This window comes from Schistocerca serialis, chromosome 2 (genome assembly GCF_023864345.2).
Source record: "Schistocerca serialis cubense isolate TAMUIC-IGC-003099 chromosome 2, iqSchSeri2.2, whole genome shotgun sequence".
NCBI lineage: Eukaryota > Metazoa > Arthropoda > Insecta > Orthoptera > Acrididae > Schistocerca > Schistocerca serialis.
Genome location: NC_064639.1, coordinates 500,971,170 through 500,994,973, shown reverse-complemented (window position 1 = coordinate 500,994,973; position 23,804 = coordinate 500,971,170). Strand labels below are relative to the sequence as shown.

The window sequence follows — 23,804 nt, the reverse complement described above, 5'->3', positions numbered from 1 at the left end:
TTTGGTCTTTAAATATGTCTGCTTGTGTCTGTATATGTGTGGATGGATATGTGTGTTTGTGCGAGTGTATACCCGTCCTTTTTTCCCCCTAAGGTAAGTCTTTCCGCTCCCGGGATTGGAATGACTCCTTACCCTCTCCCTTAAAACCCACATCCTTTCGTCTTTCCCTCTCCTTCCCTCTTTCCTGATGAGGCAACAGTTTGTTGCGAAAGCTTGAATTTTGTGTGTATGTTTGTGTTTGTTTGTGTGTCTGTCGACCTGCCAGCACTTTCATTTGGTAAGTCACATCATCTTTGTTTTTAGATATATATTTCCTACGTGGAATGTTTCCCTCTATTATAACCATATCATATATATATATATATATATATATATATATAAAAATCGTTATCTCTGCACATTTTATTGTTGGTGTTTATGAGATTGGCATGACTTGTCTGTAGTGAAATCAAACAGTAGAAAATCCAGGAATGGATAATGACAATATTATGAGGAGGACAGTGGCTGCCCACTACGTAGCAGCAGATGAAGGCCTTTCTGGCTGAAAGTTTCCTTGCTAACAGTCTTTTTGTTGTGCCCATCTGTGACTCAGCATCTCCGCTATATAGCGAGAAGCGACTATCCTTTTCATAATACTGTCTTTTCTGTAGTAAGGAGTGCACTGTGACAGTATACACAACACGGCACTTCTTGGATGCAAACATCTACTGAATGCAGACCATAGCATTTACTGCAACTAGTTTTGGTTTTGCACTGTGGGACATGATAGTTATATCATAAACAATCACTGCATTGCATTACTGGAGCAATATATCTTTTTATTGAGTATCTCCTACCCAAGATCATCACATTGTAATGGATCTGGGAGATGTTATTTTTTTACCGTATTTGTCGATACCGAATTGTAAATGTTTTCTTATATTTTTGTCAGAAGTTATTATAATTTGTCTTATTATATGTTAATTTACTTCTGTTTTTGAGAGTAAAAGCATATTGATTGCTATTAGAAAATGTATCGAAGAATAGCAAAGAGACTGATTACAAATGGAAACTTGTGAATTGTGTAAAATATCTTTGACGATGGAGTCGTCTTTGACTATAGTCAGTCGGCAACTAACTCTTGGTGTGTGTTGACGGAAGAACAATGTGAAGGTCGCAGTCATAAATAATTTTGAATTATGTTACTATTATTTTTGTATTAACTAAAAAGAAGAAACTACATTTGAAGAAACTGTATTTGAAACACCAAAATGAGAGAAACACGTTGAACCACGTCACTTCTGCAGCTGACATAGATGCATTGTGGAATCATACTTAGACAACTGAAGCCAAGACTAATAACGCCTTGCAAACATCTAACGGAAAAGGTACTGTCACGAAATATGGCAAATTTAAGTAAATAAAAAATAGTGATCATATTTTCAACTTGTGTCTTAGCCGGGATGCCATATTTCAACATGAAGTGATAACATTTGTGACCTACACGCAAGTCTTGCAGACCAGTATTGTCACCTTCCGTGTGTATCATTTAACGCTAGTAACTACGTATTAACCCTGCATTTTTGTGTAGATTTGTTTATCTTTTAGCATTGTATCAATACAATATATGATCACATATTTATATAACAATAAATTGGGAATACACCCATACAGGATTTTTCCTTTAAATATAGGTACCTGCAGTGGATTGTTTGCTGCAACTGCTGACTTTAGTTCAATTTTCACTCTGTTTCTGTCTGACAGATTAATATTTATGATATCCTTTTGAAGGATGGCACTGTAAGGATACATCAATTTACCAACAGAAATGGGATGCAAATATCCAATATTTTTGCCTACACTTTCCACAAACAATGAAAGGCCCTAGATCCATTATACTGTACCTGTTATTATCTCTAACATTCACTGCTGGTCCCCTAACTGATTAGTGATGTCTTGCACCAATACTACTACAAGGCTACATTCGACACATTCGACAGTATGTGTACCAATTCTCTCTGTCATGTCAACATCTAAATGAAGTAAGGCTTACAGTTATAATGTTTGAAATCACTGTTCTTCAGTTTACCTTTTTCTATGTAAGCATTTATAATGCAATTACTTACAAAAACAGCAGAAATAAAATAAATTACCTAAATACACTGTACAACTTACATATCATTTTCACCTTGTTTTAAAGTGCTAATCAGTACAAAGTCAGTCAACATGTCAGTAAGTCACGTGAAACCTACAGACAATATCTGAAAAAGATGGAGTATCAACTGTATGATTTTTTTTTTTTTCCTTCCGTCAGCATGCTAGAAGCCTTTTATGGACTTGGGGTCCCACATTTCGTGAAAATGTACTGAATGGATAGAAACACGGAGACCAATAACGTGCTAAAGCCGCTTCAATCTCTGAAGGAATTACTGGTGTTATGCCATACTGAAACAAACAAAACATGAAAGGAAAAAAAATTAATTTTATCAACACTTGCAAGAAGTTCACAGGAATAAAGTTGCATTCATACTCCTCAATATTGGAAAATTATTGCAGGACCATAAAATTTGTGCAAATGCACGCACGCATGAACACATATGAATAAAATATGACAGGAGTATTCTCTTATTAGTAACAATTCGGCAGCAGTTCAGAAAACTATTGCAGGACCATAAAATTTGTGCAAATGCACACACGCATGAACACATATGAATAAAACATGACAGGAGTATTCTCTTATTAGTAACAATTCAGCAGCAGTTCAGGTTATAGATTTTAGGAGCTAACATCATCATCTTTGATACTATGAAACAAATATCTCTTTGCTTTCCATATTCTGGGATGAGGTAGTATGGACTAAAACAAGAAATTTTCCAGTAAACACGAGTTCTAAAACGTGTACCTTAAATCCTATGGGCACTTGTTCAATAGAAGAGATTTGCTTCACAGTATTGAGGATGAACAAGTGCTCATAAGTCTTATGATTTAAACTTTAGGGCCTTTGTTTAATGGACTTTTTTGTTCTGGAAGATCAATCCTGTCATGTGAATATTGACAATTCCTCCTGGGAAACTGCATATAGAATTCACAACTTTCAATTCAAAGTGTGCCATGTATCCCATTGAGGGTCATACAAATATAATGTCCGAGACTAAATGAGATAATGCTACAATTAATACGCATTTGGGAGAAGGAGTCACTGTCTGGCTACCCTAATTTAAGTTTTAACCTATATCCTTCAAGCATGACCACAACAGATTTATTTCATCATCCTACGAACTAAAAATCACTCATAATAACCTTGCTGACTAGATACTGAACTTGTCAGTTTTTTGATGAGTTCTAATGATTTATTTATACTCTATTTTATTTTATTTTTTATTTACTTGTATAGTTACATAGGACCAAATTGAGGAGCAAATCTCCAACATCGTGGAACATGTCAGTACATGAAATTATGACAAAAAGTAACAACAGATAAAGTAAAATGTTTATGAACCCAAAACAGTCAAGCCATAAGTTTAAGTAAATGCAATCCAGAATATAATATAAGAATCAGTTTAATTTTTCAAGGAACTCCTCAATAAAATAGAAGGAGTGATCCACAAGGAAACTCTTCAGTTCTAATTTGAAAGTGCATGGATTACTGCCAAGATTTTTGAATTCTTGTGGTAGCTTATTGAAAATGGATGCAGCAATATACTGCACACCTTTCTGCACAGAAGTTAATGAAGTGCAATCCAAATGCAGATTGGATTTGTGTGTGACCTCGGTTGCCTGAGACAGCAGTAATGTGTGTGCGAGTGGCGTTTGCGTGAGTGTTCTAGTGTGTGTTCGCCGTCTAATTCTGAAGAAGGCCTTACTGGCTGAAAGCTGTTATTTGTGACAGTCTTTTGTTGTGCCTATCTGCGACTCAGCATCTCCACTATATGGTGAGTAGCAACTTTCCTTTTCACAAGATTGTTATTATCTGTGATATTTAACTGTTTCATAACAGACCAGAGAAAAATCTTTGTGCATCAGTAATGAACAACATAGAATTTCCAAAAACAAAAAATCAAAATATACTGATGAGCCAAAACATTATGACTGCCTGTGTATTAGCTGATGGTCCACCGCTGCAACATTATACAGAAGTGATTACAGACGGTATGAATTCCAGAAGTCCTTGGTACGTTTCTGGAAGCATGTTTCACTGGATGTCTATGTACATGTCACACAATTTCCAAAAATTATAGGTTGCTCATTTGTGTCCACAGAGCTGGTGCCCGATAGCATCCCAGATACATTCAGTAAGGTTCAGATCAAGCAAATCTGGTGGCCACAATATCTAGGTGAGTTCGCTAGCATGTTCCTCTAACTACTGTAGCATGATTTAGTCTTGCGAGATGGACATTATACAGCTAGAGGATGCTATCACCAGTGGAGAAGACATCAAGTATGAAGGGATGCCGATGGTCCACAATAATGTTCATGAAGTCTACCACCAATTGTTGACTACTACCACAGGTCCCATGGAAGACCAGCTGTACATCTTTCATAGTATAATAACGCCCCCACTGACCTTTGTTCACAGCATGGTCCATGTTTTGAGCAGTCTTTTGCCTGGACAATAGCCTATTCAGACACCATCATCAACCTTGAGTAACAAGAAATGAGTTTTATCTGCAAGGGTGGTCAAATTTCAATGATCCCATGGCCATGGATTATCTGCTGCACAGCCCCATGTTCATCGCTGTGTGCCGAATGGTGTCCATCAAAACACTTGTGTCTGCACCAGGAATGTACTATGTTGTCAATCTTCCACAGATTGCCATCCATCTTGTTTTGCTTCTCTCATGTCATGGGATCTGCAACACCTTGTCGATTGTTCACGGTTTCACTGCAATGACACTTAGGACAGTAGTATCAACCAGCTTCACTGATTTCTGAGAACTCTGTTCCCAGGTGCCAGACCATAAGAAAAAAAATCGCTCTGAGCACTATGGGACTCAACTGCTGAGGTCATTAGTCCCCTAGAACTTAGAACTAGTTAAACCCAACTAATCTAAGGACATCACAAACATCCATGCCCGAGGCAGGATTCGTACCTGCGACCGTAGCGGTCTTGCGGTTCCAGACTGCAGCGCCTTTAACCGCACGGCCACTTCGGCCGGCAGACCATAAGAATGTGTGCTTTGAAGGCCATTAAAAGTCCTTGGATTTCTGCACCTGCAGCATGTATCATCACTAGAACAATTTTCCATTTGTATCTGCTCCACTTACATACTTTACTAACCATGTCATGTACCTGCAATGCCATCAGGCAACACACTGTTTCATTGTGGGCACTCATTATCATGATTTGGTTCTTAATGAAAACATTATTACTGTTTCATTATCAATTTAGTTCGCCGATCTCCTTTATGTTTCTAGCCTTTCCTGTAGCACATAACTGAATTGGTGAAAGAAAGAAATTCATGGCAATCGATACAATTCAAGAATTCACAACAAAATGGTATACAATAAGCTATACCAACGACTGAACAGGAGTATGACAGCTGCTATTGGCTTTACTTATTGCTTCTTATTAAGGAACATTAAAAAGTTCACTAATTTATCCTGTAGTGTAATTTGTCGTTTATTTAATCACCCAGAAAAAAATCTCAAGGTTTTGAACATGGCTGCAATTCAGCAACTGTCCATGCAAGAGCTTTTCAGTACATTAGAAGTAACAGCCAACCAGTTGCATAATACGAGTTTATTAAACCTTGAACATTGTTTCAAAGGTTTTAAAACCGTATTCTGAAGACGATGTATGACCTATTCTATGTTCAGTAAGAATAATTATCTTGTTATTTTTCAATGTACTTCACCATCCACAGTTGATTGCTGTTCAACATTTTAGTAATGTACTATTTTTAGACCTACCCTAGTGCCTGAGCTGCTTTGTTAAATTGACCATCTCAACATACAGTCAGAATTGGGAATATTGTGGAATAATCTGGGGATCTTACTCATCATGTGAGTAACTCAGTATCACACAGACAGTTCATAGACACATACGCCTTATGAGGATGAGTATTGCCTCTCGTATAGAAGTAGCACATGAGGAAGTAGGATGTCAATGACTTAACACTGTTCCGTCAAAGTTCCCTCAATTACTACCAACTGCGACCTGATGTCACATGATACCAGAAGTGACACTGCTGTGATTCTCCAAAACAAGGTTTCCATGATACTCGCTGGCAACGGTAATCCAGGGTAGTGCAGCACTGCATTCATCACTGAACACAATGCAACACCATTTAACAGCAGCCCATGCTTCCCGGTAATAGCACCACACCGTGCACAGCCATTTGTATTATGGTGTTAACAGTAGCCCAAATATGGGATGATAATTCCTTAACCCAGGTACTGCTAGTCCCTAAACAATAGTGACAATGACATACGATGTTGCATGGAGTCCACTACTTGTTCCAAGACAGCAGATGCAGGTATGAAGGGATTATGACATACTTTGTGTACGAGACATCCCTTGCTGTGGTCAGATGTGGTTGACTGGAACTTTGATGACAATTAAGCCTGCCCTTATGTTTCCAAGTGCTCCTACATTAGGCTACTGTCACCTCCAAATGTCCTAAAATTTCAGATACTGCACGATTTGGCCAGCCAGCTGATGAGGCCCCTTTCAAAGTCTGTCAAGTGTTGCGAAGTCTGTCAAGTGTTGATAATGCATCTCATCAAGATAACACAACAATAACTTCCACAGTGATCACTCAACTTTTAACACTGTTTACGCATTTTACATACACTAACAGGTCTGGTGACAACACTAAACATGAACTGTATTAACACACACTGGTGGTTGGCCTAACTGTGACAAAGAATTGCATCTCTAATCAGTTACATTAGCCACTCTGTGTGTGTGTGTGTGTGTGTGTGTGTGTGTGTGTGTGTGTGTGTGTGTGAGAGAGAGAGAGAGAGAGAGAGAGAGAGAGAGAGAGAGAGAGAGAGAGAGCGAAGTTACACCGATACCTAACCGGGTCTTCTGGCTGCTTAATATTTTTTTTGTCTGTATATGTGCATCTCTACTTCACAGTTGTTTTTAAAATATACATGTGCAGACAATAGTAGTTCACAACAGGGTGAATTATATATGCAAAAAGTACTTAATATTAATCAGAAAGCCACACAATTAGAGAAATATTTTATGTTGAATGTGTAATCTCTCTTTATATTCTACTAATTCTCCCTGCACAATTCTATGAGTGAATTACGTTTCCTACTTGACCATCTATATACTCACAAAATCATTGAGAAAAGTAGTACAGTACTATTACTATTCCAGGAGCGCATAATTACTCTTTGTAATATTATCTCTGGTATGTATTGAGAGGACTTCTAGGATCTTCTCCGTGCCGAATAGCCACAGTGAATAATTGTAATTTTGCTATTGAGATTACTGGAAGAAAGAAATCGAAAATATATTGTATGCTACTCAAGAAAATATATATGTAGCATTTACATCAAAGGTGTGTATTATATATGTATTATCTAATTGGAAATTTGCGTGGAGGCGTCGTTTTGTTGGTAAACAGAAGGGAACTTCCGATGAATTGGAAACAAACCTGCAATTATTAGATCCAAGAGCTCCATTATTTCATCGGATAATTAAACTCTATCAAAGCAAAATTTCTGCTTGATCTGAGGTTTTCCAACTGAGTACGCAACGCAAGAAAACCGAGACATTTTATTTACACAGGATTGCAGATCGCTTCGAATCATCGAGACTGCAGACAAGGAGAGTCATCGTCCGGTTCTGATTAAACAAGTAAAGCTTAATTATAACTTTCTTGAGCGACTGTGTTATGGCTGCTTATGAATGAGATAATTAATAAAATACTAATAACTAAATTTCCTCCTCACCAGCAACCAGTATAAAGACCAATATTAATTACAACTATAAATGTTGGGAATCATGTGTCTTCCTTGGAGATGTTGCCAGCGCAAGTGATTACAAGAAGAAACTATTTCTCCAACACAAACTATGTCTCCAGTATCTTTTACTAGTACTTTCTGTCCTTTCATCTACAGCCTACTCCCTTCTCATTTCTAGTTATTTCTTCCTGATTCCCCAATTTCTTTTACCATCACTTTGCTCTTTTGCCGCCTTTTCCACATTTTCTGTTACCTATTCCAAGGTTGGATGTTTTCAAGTGTTTCCTCATTTCCTTTTGCAAGTTTTTTTAATTTTATTTTCCTTTTCCAGTTTTCATGTTTTTGTGAGTCCCCTATGCCTTCAGTTGCATCAATTTATATCCATTGTCACTAACACTGTCTTCAGTATCAGCTTTGAATAAACTGTTTCTAAGCATGCCCAAAAACAAAACAGAAGACACATAGGTATTTGTTTCATTATTTAAAGCACGACTCCCATCATGTACTTTTATTTCAATTAGTTTTTCTCATTGGTCTTCTTTATTTTTTAATAGTCCCTCTCTCGCACACGTCTATCAAAAATATAGTTTGTTTACAACATTCTACATGAATTCCAGGGGAGTGCAAGGAGTGGAGGAAGCAAGCTCCCCCCGACTCCCAGCCCAATACGTGGGCAGCCACGAGGAGAGATGGTGGGTGGGGGGAGGCAGGAGGTGAGGACAATCCAAGCTTACTGGTTGACTTGACATGACAGTCACTTCGTAACAGCTGTGGTATATTCATGTAGTGTATTGTTATAGCCTGGCAATATTGTCAGCTGGCAGACACAAAACATCAGCAGGGCAAAGTCCAATGACTTCTACCGATCCAGAACTACGGAGCTTGGTTGAGGACACTGAACAAAACAACATCCACCTCTGGGTATTATCACCCTCTTCCTCTCCTCATAGTTCTCACCTATGACCTGTTGACTGTCTGCATTTCATTGTTACATGGCTGTTGCAGTCCTTTGCCATCTTTGTGTGCCTTACGTGTCTCTTCTCACATGCAGATTTGATTTACTTAATATTCACTCCACTATATGTCTTACTAAACTCATACTAACGATTCCCCTGTTACTGTGATGCTTTTTGTGGCTGAACAAGGAACACCAATCATCTGTAACTGCTCTGTACTTTTCAATATATACAGTGTACCAGTTCCTGTTGATATTAAAATTAATACTGGTGCAAAAATGTAATAACATTGTGATGGATGCCATCCATCTGAGAAATTCAGGATTAAAAACAATAAGAGTAAAGCCATTAATGCTATTCCATGCAGGCATGTTCAAGAAAAAATCGTGTAACTAAGTGTTTCAACTTGGAATTTAGAAACCAATAGAGAGAAAGGATGCTATTTTGTCATAATATTGTAAAGTCATTGTTACTATGCCTCACATAAAAAAGAACTGAACAGCCATTTGCAGGGCTGATGAGATGAGATACACAGAAACTGTGACATAAGTTGTTTCTTTTTTTTTTTTTTTTTTTTTTTTTTTTTTTTTTTTTTTTTTTTTTTCCAGGAAATGTTGAATTTATGTTTACGCTCTCCATGGCTGTACACAGTATTGTACTTTCAACAGAATACTGGAATAAGATGGGGAGGGGGAGTGTAGACTTTATATTTGCTTAAAGAGTGGTATTTTATTTTATTTATTGAAAGTTATTTGTATCAGAGTGTATTTAGTATTTACAAATTCCAAATACTGTTTACATTACATAATGTTATGACATTTTTGCAACAGTAGTAACTTTAACAGCCAGAGCAACTGGTATAGTGAATATATTGAAAATTATTCAGAGACACAAAAACAAATTTTTTGAAGTACCTCTCAGGGATAGACACTCCCAAGTGAACAGCAGTCTAAGAGAAATCAATTTATGCATCAACTGGGAACAAAGGCAACTACTAAATAAGTGTAAATAGCAATTTTTTTGTTTGTTTCTTGTGTGGCTCAATGGTAAAATGCCTCATTACAAATCAGGAGATCTCTGGTTCAATCCCTGATCAAGCATAGGATTTTTATCTGTCACTTATCACTTCTTCCATCTCCACGAATATTTGTTGGTATGAAAAATGCCAAGCTGCAATGGAAACCACATTAAACTGTAGGTTCTCCTATAACTGGCAGGAAAAGTCAGAGGAAGGCAATGACATACTGCCTCCAACAGGACCATGCCTAGTAAAGCATTGTGATATTTAAAACAGTCTTTGAACTGAAGACTGCTTCACTTTAAATACGAGCAACATTTCATACAGGTTGGTATTACTGTGGATTTTTTGATGCAACAACACTGAAAATTATACCAGATGTAGTAGGGAGCTTGAGGAAGAAGCATGTGTTTTTGTTTTTTCACTGTGTACTCTAACACAGGTAGAAATGGACTGTGCAGGAGCTTTGGGTACTGTGACTGTTCAAGAGCAGAGGTTGTACATCAATATGTAACCTTTACATGGTAAAACCCGACAGAAATCCACAGCCCATCAAGTGAAGTTTGTGATGAGTTTACAGTGGACCATAGTACAGTTTCACGTTGGGTTAATCATTTTTGCAGTGGTCGTATGAACATACGAGTAGGTAATAAGACCCAGAAGGCCAAAAATGTCAACAGATGAGAGAAATGTGAAACTTGTGGCAGATGCTCTTGAAGAAGATCACAGTGTGACTAGTGAGTAACACACTGATGCCACAGGAATTCCTCCAACATCAGGCTTCTGTACTTTGACAAATGTTTTGAAGATAAGAAACAATTCTGTGAGATGGGTCCCACACTGTTTTACTGCTGGAGAGAAGCAGTAATGCCTTGACATTGTAACCTTGATCAGATAAGAAACAATTCTGTGAGATGGGTCCCACACTGTTTTACTGCTGGAGAGAAGCAGTAATGCCTTGACATTGTAACCTTGATCAGACAACGCTTCAACTGTGAAGGTCAAGGATTCGTGTGTTGAAATGTCACTACTGATGAAACATGGACTAGAGACTTTGAAACAGAGTTGAAAATCACAGTCCAGTGACTGGAGAGCTTCAGATTCTCCAGATAAAAAAAAAAAATCCATGTGCTCAAAAGCTCAACTAAATGGTGATTTTTGCTTATGATCACCAAGGAATCTCCATGACAGTGTCCCATGAGGATCAAGTCTCACAGCAATGCATTATTGTAACTTCATGCAAAACCTGTTCAGAAAAATGCACAACGAAACCTGTCCTCAGTTGCTTAAAGCTGAGCCACTCATTCCCAATGACAGTGCTCATCCACATATCGGCAACGTTGTAGCCCAAAAGACTGCACGAAAACAGATGAGAAGTTTTGCCACATCCTCCCTAAAGCCCAGACACGAGTCCACAAGACTTCAGCTTGTCCATGAAGTTGAAGAAAACCTTGGCATGGATGTCGTCATATTTCACTGGAAGAGCTCTATACCACTGTTATCCATGTCATTCGACAGCTGGACAGTAGTAGTGTCTTGGATGGAATAACAGATCTTCCAAGACATTGGGATTCAGTTAGAGAGAAGCAAGGAGGCTATATTGGAAGACTGTACAGAGAGACTGAAATATACAAACAAACAAATGTATAAGCAAAAAAAATTAGGGTGCATTATTTATGAAACGTCCCTCGTATATCTGTACAAAAGGAATGTTTCCTTTTCCTTTTTCATTTTTTCTCATAGATACTGTCTTGTGATCACATCATTCACTTGATTCTGTGATTATTTGTTTTAGATTTGTGGTCAAATACCCTTTCTGTTCCCATAGTCTTCAGTTACCATAAGGGAGATAAACCTTGTATCCCATTTGTCTGTGGATTGTGTAAGCTTTGATCTGTCATATTTTAAGGACATAATGTTTGTTGAGGCAGTGGTTAGGAAAAGCACCAAGAAGTAGAATTTACACCTAAGGTGAAACACTTACAATCTTCTCTACTCCTTCCATAGGAAATTGAGGCAGATTTGGTCCAAACAGTGCTGGATAATTTTTGTTAACTGGATCACGTGTAATTGTCATATCTTCTCTAGCTAGAAAGGTAAGGTCCATTATTTGTGACACAGTTTCTCGAGCCAAATAACCTGTAAATCAAAAGTCATGTGTTAGAATTAACCAGAGAAAATTTTACTGTAAAATGTTAAATTGAGATATTTCTATGTGGAGAGGGAAGAGGAGGCTAGTCTGCTGCTCAGTACCTACTCTATTTGCATGGATGATTCATTCTCAGATTCACTTTATACAACATGAGGGAGAAATTTTTTTTAGGTACAAATCCTTTATCGTATCTCAAAATATCCACTTTCAAAATTTACACATTTTTACACATGTGTGAATTCTTGAAACTACTTTTTAAATTCTGATGTTTGTGGCTCAAAAACATGGTTTTGGGAGAATTCAACAGCTTCTTGAAGTGATGATAATCGATGTTCATGTATTTTTTATTTGACATATGGGGGGAAAAAAACAGACACCATCAGGTAATAAACAACAAGAATAAAACAAATTCAAATATTTTCTCAATCAAATAAACAATTGCATGGTGTGCCATTTGACAGTTGGCGTCATGATGATGATGAATGATGCAATGTTTTCAGCTGTTATTCCTTATTTATCGATGGCTGGTAGCAAACAAATTATTGCATGTCATTCTGTATTAACTTTTTTCAGTTCTCTAAGCAATGATTGCAATTCATCAACTGTAACCAAAGGAACAAGAAACCATTTTCTTGGAAGTGGTTCATGAACAAGCCATTTTGTTGATTTCGGTTCATACTGTAAACTGTAAACAGCAAACAACTGCTTAGTGTATGGACTGTGTGAATATAGTCATGTTTCATCTCCTGTTACAATGTTGTACAAGGATTTTACATTTCCTCTGTCACATTTTTTTGGGCAATTCGTTGCGCTTACATTTGAGCTCTGGTCAAACCTATAATAAACAAAATTCTCTGTAGGTTCTATTTATTACCGAAGTTGAACATAGTTGTTTGAGACACTTTGTTATTGAGTTTGGCCTTTAAGAAATTTTAAACAATCGTCCAACAAAAAGCTTCATATGAAATTACAGTTTTTTTCATTTTCTTTTTCTTTAAAGGCTGATTGCACAAAATATTCACAAAGTAGGTGTTTCAACTGTACGAGTTGTGTTCAGGTGAAACTCATATACCAAGCTCATTTTGAGTCTGTAAATGAAGTGGTGAACACTTGCTGTTAAGGAAATGCCTCATTTTCGGGCAATGAGATCATTCATTCATGAGCCATATGTCTGTTTTGCATGCGAATGGCAGTGTTATTCCCTAACAAAAATAAACTCCACAATATACTTTCAGTATGTAATGGGAAAGCCTGTTTAAACACTAATGAATACATTTATTTTCATCCTTTAACGTATGTACGTACATAGATACATGCATAATTATACGGACAAAGGTTATGTTCATTCACAATCAGTATAAGATACAATTTTTCGACAAATACGGACTTGACGTTCCTACTGTAAAATGGCATTTCTTTGCTGCATCATATGACAGTGCTCATATGTCTTATTTCAAAGTGTTCTTATTACAAAATGTTTTGGGCATAACTTTTGAGAACACTGCAAACAATAACAGCATTGACTTCACAATTTTTTATACCAAAATCACTATTTCCTATTCATAACACTGATTCTAGTATGACATTAAAATTCATTATGGTTTCCTCTGTCCAATATCCACACGTCTGTCAGGCATAAATGATCAAGTCCAAGACAACTAGAGAAGACATCTTGTGATAAACAACTAAATGTAGTTTCATTGTAATGCATCTTATGATGTCTTCAGAACAAATTTATTTCTAATGCAATCTTCCAGCCTGTGAACAACAAGTTTATATTGTCTAAAAAAGTACACAGCTGGATGTATTTAGTGGTTCATGATCTCTGGTGAATATGATTTCCATTTAAGGATTTCTGAATTTCACATTCTTTAAATGTAACTCCACTGATTGCCCAATCCAAGTGTCAAGCAACACTACGATGGTGTATTTTAAACCTGGAATGAAAACATTTTGACCAATGAATAATATGGTTCTTGGTAAGTTTGCCAAAGGTGCCAGTTCAACAACTATGTTAAAATGAGTTTTCTGCGTTATTTCTGCCTCGCCCTTGGTTCAATTTGTCCATTTTGTGCTTGGGAGTGGAAAAAAAGAAAAAAAAGTAGTACATCTTTGTATCAATAATGACATACGAAGTTGGGACACTGTAAGAATGTGTTACAAATAAAATAGATTCTGCTACAGCATACATGTTTGATAAAATTCGACCATTTGCCAGTTCATATTCAAATTCTCATAGGTCTGCACCGAAAATACTGTTTCCACTATATCCTTCGTCTGCAGTTAAGGCACTGACCTAGTTTACAAATGCTGTGGCAGAATCCATTATATCTTTTATGTTTATTTCTTCCTTAGAAAGAAATTTTGTTCATTTTCTCTTTTTGAAGCAACACATTTACAATCACGTTTTTTTGGCAGAAAAAAATAATCAAAGTTTTTTTGTAATCATGGCCAATCAGACCATGACCCTTATACTATCTAAATTTTTCAAATGTTTATAATAGAGGGAAACATTCCACGTGGGAAAAATATATCTAAAAACAAAGATGATGTGACTTACCAAACAAAAGTGCTGGCAGGTCGATAGACATACAAACATACACACAAAATTCAAGCTTTCGCAACCAACGGTTGCTTCGTCAGAAAAGAGGGAAGGAGAGGGAAAGATGAAAGAATGTGGGTTTTAAGGGAGGGGGTAAGGAGTCATTCCAATCCCGGGAGCGGAAAGACTTACCTTGGGGGAAAAAAAGGACAGGTATACACTCACGCGCGCGCCCACACACACACACACACACACACACACACACACACACACACACACACACACACACCAATCCGCACATACATACACACACACACACACACACACACACACACACACACACACACACAAGCAGACATTTTCAAATGTTTTCTATTTTGGATGGATTTTGCAAACTCTTACAACTTTATTAACTACATTTGTTGCAGAATTAAACTTCCTTGCAGTCACCGACAAATACTTTCTATTATGCTTCTTTTTTAATTTTTTTGCATATGCATTCATTTTCTTATATGTCTCTATAGTGATTTCTGTCAACTCTTTGTTTATCTCTTTCAGGTGATGACAATTCATACTCACTTGTAGAAAAAACTTGTCATTTCCACTTTCAATTATGTGGCTCCATAAAAAGATTCACCATCAAAAAAGTTATTCTCATTGTTAACATCTAATAATAATAACAACAACAACAACAACAATAATAACAGACCTAAGGTCTGAGAAAGAAAATAAGAAAATAATAATAATAATAATAATAATAATAATAATAATCTTCTGGTAAACCTTCCGGGATGTAAGGTCGTGGTCCATGAAACTCTTCAGCTCCTAACGTTTCGTCCAGAGCTGCGCTGGACATCTTCAGAGGGGTGTTTCTCCTCCGGTGAGTCTTGCTGACTGACGGGTCGGACGTCTGAGAGCGACTTATGTATCGTATGTATCGCCCACTTTCTACGATACATAAGTCGCTCTCAGACGTCCGACCCGTCAGTCGGCAAGACTCACCAGAGGAGAAACACCCCTCTCAAGATGTCCAGCGCAGCTCTGGACGAAACGTTAGGAGCTGAAGAGTTTCATGGACCACGACCTTACATCCCGGAAGGTTTACCAGAAGATATGTCATCCGGTCGTGAAAGCCTTCATAATAATAATAATAATAATAATAATAATAATAATAATGAGCGTATGGCATTGGTGGCAAATTGTTTGATCGGAGATATTTCTCCAAAGAACATATTGTTAATGAGTTTGAGGAGTGTATATGCAAAAGAAAGGTCTTCAGTTTCATCTCCCATCACATTACGATACACAGTTAATTTTGTCAGATAGTTTTGTAAAATGTCTATTGTATGAATGGTATTGTTGTGATGCCCGCTGGCTGAAAAACAAAAGTTTATAGTATTAATGTGAAAACCTGCAACTAGAACAATAAATGTACTAACTGTACAATCATAAACATATCCCTACTACACTTTCTAACATACCTGAAGAATATTTAACAGCATCAAGCCAGAATGATCTGGGATGTGTAAATACGCACTAGCATACTATGGTTAGTTCCTTCTGCATGACAACAGCAGTGGGGACTGCCAGACTGAACATACGGTACAGTCCCACCTCACAATACCACACATGCAGTGGTTTAGTTGCACTCCACAAAGGACATTTAGTTCATAAATCCTATTTCTTTATAATTTGAAAAGCTGGAATTTCCTCCACAACCACAACTGCAATCAGCGACATACAATGAGCCCAGTATGTATTTTTCATCCAAATATGACTCATACAGCTGAAACACCTACAAGGACAGCCGAGCACACTGACACATGGCTTCTGGCATACAGGGAGGTGAGTCTGCCCTGGATAGAATTCGCCTTTTGGATAAGCAAAGAGGACTGATGTGGCCACCATGGAGGTGGTTTTTAGGCAGTTTGGTACATCCAATTAGGTAAATATCTGGCTGTCCCTTTGTTTCAAGTCGGGGACGTGCTATGGAAACATTTAGGAAAATATTCTTACACGTGAACACAATCAATTATTGATAAAATTATTTAACTGGACAGATAAAAAAATCTACTCACCAAGAGGCGGCAGAAAACACACATAAAAGACTGTTATGACTAGCAAGCTTTCAGAGCCAGTGGCTCCTCCTTCAGGCAGAAGGGTCGAAGGGGAAGGAAGAAAGGTGAAGAAAAAGGACTGGAGAGGTCTAGAAAAAAAGGTAGATTTCGGGGAAGTCACTCAGAACCGCAGGTCAGGGAAGACTTTCGATACAGGATTTGAAGGAAAGACTGATTGTTGGGGACTGCATCGGATGAGATAGGTGGCAGTCAGGGTAATATGCAAGACAAGAGATTACTACTAGAACATCATGCAATAGTTAATATGAGTGAAAAGCTACATGCATTGTACATAACAGAAGTGGGAGGGGGCAGTGAAAAATAGACGAGAAAGATAATGAAAGATGTAGAACACTAAAACGGAGTGGGCACACGCGGCAAAACAGGTGTCGAAGTCATGAATGTCATGTTGTAAAGCATGCTCTGCAACAGGATATCACGAGTTGCCAGTATACACCCTCCGCCTATGCCCATTCATCCTAATTGACACCCTCCACCTATGCCCATTCATCCTAATGATAATTTGGTGGTAGTCATGCCGATGTAGAATGCTGAACAGTGTTTACATAATAGCTGGTATATGACATGTGTCATTTTGCAGGTGGCTGTCGCTTCGATAGTATATGTTTTGCCAATTACAAGGCTATTATAGGTGGTAGTAGGAGGATGTATAGGGCACGTCTTGCACCGGGGTCGGTCACAGGGGTAGGAGCCATAGGGTAGGGAGATGGGTGCAGAAGGAGCATAGGGTCTGACAGGAATACTGCAGAGATTGGGAGGGTGATAGAAATCTATTCTAGGTGTGGAGGACAAAATTTCAGACAGAATGGGTCTCATTTCAGGCAAGATTTTAGGAAGTCATAGCCCTGTCGAAATAGCTGATTGACACATTTCAGACTAGGATAATAGTGAGTCACCAATGGAGTGCTCCGAAGCAGTTTTGTTGAGGGATCAGCAGTACCAGGTTTGGATGTGATGGCTCGGGAAATCTGCTTTTTAACTAGGCAGATGGGGTAATTACATGCAGTGAAGGCTGAAGTGAGTGTGGTGGTGTATTGCAGTAAAGAGTCTGTATCTGAATGAATACGTTTGCCTCTGAAGGCAAGGCTGTATGGGAGGGAACGTTTGACATGGAAAGGATGGCAACTGTCAAAATGTAAGTACTGTTGTTTGTTGGTAAGTTTAATGTGGACAGAAGTGTGTAGCTAGCCTTCGGTGAGGACAAGATCAACATCAAGGAAAGTGGCATGGGATTCGGAATAGGACCATGTGAAATTTAATTGGGAGAAGGTATTCAGAGATTCCAGAAATTTTAGGTCAGCCTCACCCTGAGTCCATATGGTAAAGATGTCATCAATGTATGTATCTTGTACATTACCCTGTATTCCACCTTTAAGCTACCAGGTTTTCAAATCTCGTCCGATGCAGTCCCCCAGCCTTTCCTTCTCATCCCATACGGTAAGTCTCACCTGACCTGCAATTCTGTGTAACTTTTCCAAAAGCTACCCTTTTCCTAAACTTCTCCATTACTTTCCCTTCACCCTTCTTCCTTCCCCATCAACCCTTCTGCCTTAAGAACAAGCCACAGGCTCCAAAAACTTGCCAATCACAACAGTCTTATGTGTGTGTTCTGCCACTGCCTGGGGAGTAGATTTTTTATCTATCCAATTAAATAGTTCTCACACTTAAATATGACATTATTCCAGACACATGGGGGTACACAAATTCTGTCCCGGGAAGAGAGTTGGCATCAGGAAGGACATCAGGCCACCAATTATAACTAAAATTGGTATAGTCCGATCCATGAACGATGGTGGTCCATGCATGTTACGACAAGGATGGGGAGTGCACTGTTCTCAGTTCCAACTGACGGTTGCACCGAGCTCACGTGTCTGCTCTGCGCTTGATGAAGGCATTTATCCCACAAATTCTCTCTCGTTTGCTTGTGTGGTCTTTGTTGCTCACCAACACCATTAGCTAAGACAACTTGCAACAAAAGGAATAAAAATTCACTGAGTAATTCATTACAATCACGTGTAATTCTCGCATTGCATACTACATTTACAGCAGAGCACTCTGAACACTGCTGAATGCTCACTGGCTGTCAAGCAACACATGATGTACGTGCGCAGAACAAGCCTATACACGACCGCCATCATACGTGACTCCAACTACAAAACCTGGTAACAATGCAGATCCCATAACAGAAATGGGAAAAGGCAGAAGAAACAGGAAAAAGTTTTTTTAACAATAACAAATGAGAAGTTTTAAAACAACAATAATATCATGTCTCAATAGTGCCTTTTAGAGGCAGATGACATAAGATGTATAGATCTATACAGTATATCTGTATGTCACAAAAAAGTTATTGCATCTTAGAGCAAAGCATTGTAATATGTCTGAAAAGCTAGATCAGCTCCGATTTCATCACAAGTAAATAATAATTTTCATTAAGGATTTTAAAAATGCTTTTCGCAGGTAATGTTGCTCAGCAGTGATGAATAATATCAGACTGAAGTAGTATTCCAGCATTCAGCACTAATGGAAGCAGAAGACTGTTAACCAGTCTACCCATGGAGCCCTGGAATCTTTGGTATTTAGCAGTATCAGTAAACTCGAAACCAATTATTTACTCTTCAATGACTGACATACAAGATACTAAAATGGAGGATAAAATTCTGAATTTATATTCAGCAATTATTTCTGAAAAGAAAATTGTACCTAAATGCCAGATTTAAATTATGATGTGGTTGCAAAAATGGCTGATGTATATAGCATGGTAACTAAGCCACTAACGATGAGACACTCAGTAGATTCTAAGAGAGTAGCCAAAGTTTTGATCATCACTTCAAAAACAATAGTTTCATTTTTTTGTGCAGGTACCTCTGCATCCCAGGTGCACATTGAAATCCCACATCACAGCACAGTAGTATGCCACTAGAAGAGCCAAAACAAAATGGTGCAACCCACTGATAAAGTGAAGTATCAAGCAATAATTTTTTCCTGGATTTGAAGAGGAACAAGGGTGCAACAAACTGAGTCAATTGGTGGAAATAACGATTTTCTCCTATATGACACAGTAGTTAGGTGACAGACATTTCTACTTTAGTCAAACAAGGCTAAACAATGAACAACAAATGGCAGACCACCTATCTGTCGAGACAACCGGAAATTGCAAGAGGAGTGGAGGCCCTGGTGCCAGAAGACTGGTGAATCACAAATAAGGCGATAGTGGAGAAAGTAAAAAATCAATCGTGGATTTTCAATGTCTCAAAAGACACTTTGAACATGAAAGAAGTTGCCACTCACTGGGTTCCATGAATACTCACACCCATTTGTAATGCCCACTGATTTGAGGCAGCAGTTTTAGTTGTGCCAGATCAATCTAGATAACTTCCTCAACTGCCTAATCACCATAAACGTGTATTTATATCACTACGGACCTGGGACAAAGCAGCACAGGAAGGTGTGAAAACACATGGATTCAATGACGCCAAAACAGGCGAAAACTCAACTATCAAAGTGCAATGTGATGGGGGATGTTATTGAGGGCTGCCGTTGTGTGATGCTAACAGATTATGCTTGTAATGCTCATTTACATGACCCTTTTTAACATACGACAAGAGTCCCTGTCATCCTGCAGAGTGGCTGAACTTGTTACACCCATCCTGCTGTTGCACAGGACCAAACAAGTCTATCTGTGCATGAAAATGCACATGATGTTACACGAATGCTTCCAATAGAAGCCAAGCGTTTTTTCAAGTAACAACTGCAGCTGTGCACTTCACAGCTTGAACAGCATACTGTCAAAGTGATTTCGAGACGAAAGATGGTAATATGTGGTAATTTTTGGCAAAAAAAGTGTTTTAATTGAACAATATGAACTGAATCCATGCCCTTTTTTTTACATCTGAACTAAAAATTATCACAAAAGGAATAAATATGACACAGCATCAAATGAAATACGTTGTATATTAAAAGAGCATAGATCACAGAAAACAGCAGAGGAAATTAAAAAGAAAATTAAAGATCTGTACAGAAGAGAAAAATATGTCATTGAGGCCTAGAAGAGAAGTGGTGCTGGCAGTGCAGATGTTTTCATACCAAAAGTATAGTTTTTCAATAGACTTCGATTTACCAGTGGCATGGAATCTTAGAATAACCAATAACTAATCAGAAAAAGTAACTGCTTTTCTCATCACAGTGTGTTACTTCGTTAATTTCTGTTGCACAAGCTGTAGCATGAATCTATAATATACTCACTCACTATCAATTAATTTCAAAACTAGACTTCTAAAATAAGTTGAAAGATATCGATCATCCCATTTTCTCCCATTATCATTCAGTTTTTCACCAGTAATGATTGTTTTCTTATTTTATGTTGCTCATTGTCATGACATAATGAAGTGGCCACAGAGAAAGTTAGAATAGCCCATTTCCTTTTAGCACTCAACACCAAGAAAGCTTGCTGTTTGTAAGTCTAGTAGCAATATGCACTATAGGGCGCATCTAACCACACATGAATTTTCCCATTCGTTTCTGTACTTTATTATGTTCTTTAAGGAAGAAGTAAACAGGTACTAAGGAGCAAACCATCACAGGAGTAATCTCCTGGTGAGGTTATGGAAGGCCATCAAGATGAAGCTGTCCAAAGGGGTGCTTCCGCTCCACAACTATGCTGCACTTAATTTTGCACAGGACATAGTCGCACATGTTGATTCTTGCTACAGTCAAAATGCAGACTTCTGGCAACCAAGGTCTCTGCCAATTTGCCCACTGTTGGAAGAAATATGTATCACTGAATTGTTGGTATGCACAGAAGAATTAATACCATTACCAAGTCACAGCCTCATTTTTGTGAAGTGATAAATAAGACAACGTATGATCTTAATAGCAGGAAGTAAAAAACTTCCAATATTGCAGGAGGGGGGGGGGGGGGGGGGGGGGGGGGAATCACTGGGTGTGTAATATTCTGTAATTTATGGCAAATGTGTTTTCTTTTTTATATAGAAATTTTAAAAGATCTGAATAACACCTGTGAATAACATGGTATGAAAAAAAAAAAAAAAAAAAAAAAAAATTTTAATACACCGGTCTGATGAGGCAAGCTGCATTGATTTGCCACTAAACAATGGAACAGGAAGTTTAGACTGCTGGAAATTATAAGGAAAAGACAGAAGAATTGGCTTGATCACATTTTGTGACAGGACTGTTTGATGATGAATGCACAGGAAGGATGAATGTGTGGGAGAAGAATGAAAGGAAGGAGATGGTACAAAATTGTGGATGACATTAAGAGAAGGGGAAGCTACATGGAAATGAAGAGAGCAGCAAAAGAGAGAAGAAGATTGAAAATAGCCACATGAAGACATGAATTCTGGCAGAAATAATAATAATAAAACTTGTTCAACTACCCGAAAGTTCCTAAATGCAATGTAACATACTGTACAGTTAAAAGGAAGTCACGCTTGATCAAGCTCCGCGTCACTTTCCATTTTTAACCAGACCTAAGGTCTGAGAAAGGAAAGAAGATAATAATAATAATAATAATAATAATAATAATAATAATAATGGAGGTTCCCACATAACTTAAAAGACTACTTGCTGTAACACCTATAATTAAAGGTTGCAGGAGAGAGAGAAATACACATGACTAATTACACATTTTGCTGATGTCAACTTCTTGGAGAATTATAAAAAATTGTAGTGAACCAGGCTGCCCAAAGCTGCTACAAGTCAGGGAGCCAAGAGGTGGTGTGGGTACTACACTGGTACTACACCGTGGGGGCATTAGCAACAATGAATACAGAGCAATGTAACTATTTCATAGTGTCATGTGATGTACAGGCTTCAGCACATGCTGTGGAGAACTGATGACACACCTCATCAATGTGTCATGGTGCTGATGCCACAGATCTGTCGTGCAGGTGGGTGGCAGCAGGGAAGAAAAGCAGGCGTTGCCTGTTAACATTCTGTAGCCCAGGGTGGCTCTACACGTCAGCTATTTTGTAGACAGCCTGATGTGCACTTAGATGAGAAGAACTGACTGTGCAGTCTAGGACGACAGTTGTCGTGAAGGGCAGGCCCTGACACCCCATCATGGGATGACTAATCTGCAGCATATGGTTACAGGAGGAGCCACACCTCGACAGTGTGGGGATGCAAATGACCCTCGGTTGGTGGAGGGCTGGCAGCACACCAGTCTTCTCCTCATCCGTGATCTCCAAGCAGCCTACACTGGCAGATCATGCCTATGGCTTGCAGCGGGTTGGCTGCATTTCGGCATCATATTTAGTGAGCAGGTAGCAGATAGACCATCATCACTGAAACTCTGTAGACCGTCATTCTCTCCGTTACTGGTGACAAGGACAGAATGGCGGCATGACTGAATGTGCCTGTGAGCTCCAAAAGCTCCAGTATTTAAGCAGCAGAGCCCCACCTATGACACTGTGGCTCCAGGTGGATGAGCGAATTTGCCGCTATTTACTGGAATTGTCAGTGTTCATTGTCTCACTGTATTCTGGCTTGGCGAGCTTGGGTCTTACTGCAACATTTGACTATTGCAGTGGAATTCCAGTGCCTGAAGCTATGGAGCATTATTTCATGCTAGCCTGCTATGACTTTTGCTGTGTTTGCTCTTTCTCTTGCCTCACTTGGAAGTTATGTGGCAATGCCCTCATAGTGTCTTCCTTTGTACTACAGTGGCAGTATGCCACATTCATATTCTGAATGGCACACCAGCCCTGATCTGGCCACCTTGGCTCTGAGCTCTGTGTGTAAAAACTTCAAAAAATTTAGGCATGCACACTGGATTCCTCCTTCCAAAAAACTTCATCCCTACTTTTGCTCTGCAACAATCTCAAACATTTACATACCTAATTGTACAATGTACTCACTGCAGTAAAGTCTTTGCTCATGTAAGCTGAACCACATGGGCCCTGCTTTTCTTTCTTAATTCTATAACATTATTCATAAGTTTTGGTTCACTGAACCACTTTTACGTAATCGCTGTGCTATCTCCGTTTCTGTTTTTATAAGCTATCACAAGTTTACAGTTTTCCTTATTCTCTACTTTCTGGTTTACATCAATTAGCCATTCAACAGGTATCTGGTGTGTTGG

At 38.4% G+C, this 23,804-nt stretch overlaps 1 protein-coding gene across 3 annotated transcripts in view; it reads right to left on the bottom strand.

Moving 5' to 3' along the window:
* Positions 1-2,063: 2,063 nt before the first annotated feature.
* Positions 2,064-23,804, bottom strand: part of LOC126457450 (transcription initiation protein SPT3 homolog) — a 114,544-nt gene continuing 92,803 nt past the window's right edge. For all 3 annotated transcript variants that reach the window (XM_050093730.1, XM_050093733.1, XM_050093732.1), the window contains exons 5-6: positions 11,858-12,012; positions 2,064-2,424 (exon numbers count right to left, since the gene is read on the bottom strand). In XM_050093730.1, coding sequence (XP_049949687.1) covers positions 2,290-2,424; positions 11,858-12,012 — 290 coding nt within the window. In that variant the 3' untranslated portion in view covers positions 2,064-2,289. The remainder of the gene's footprint in view (positions 2,425-11,857; positions 12,013-23,804) is intronic.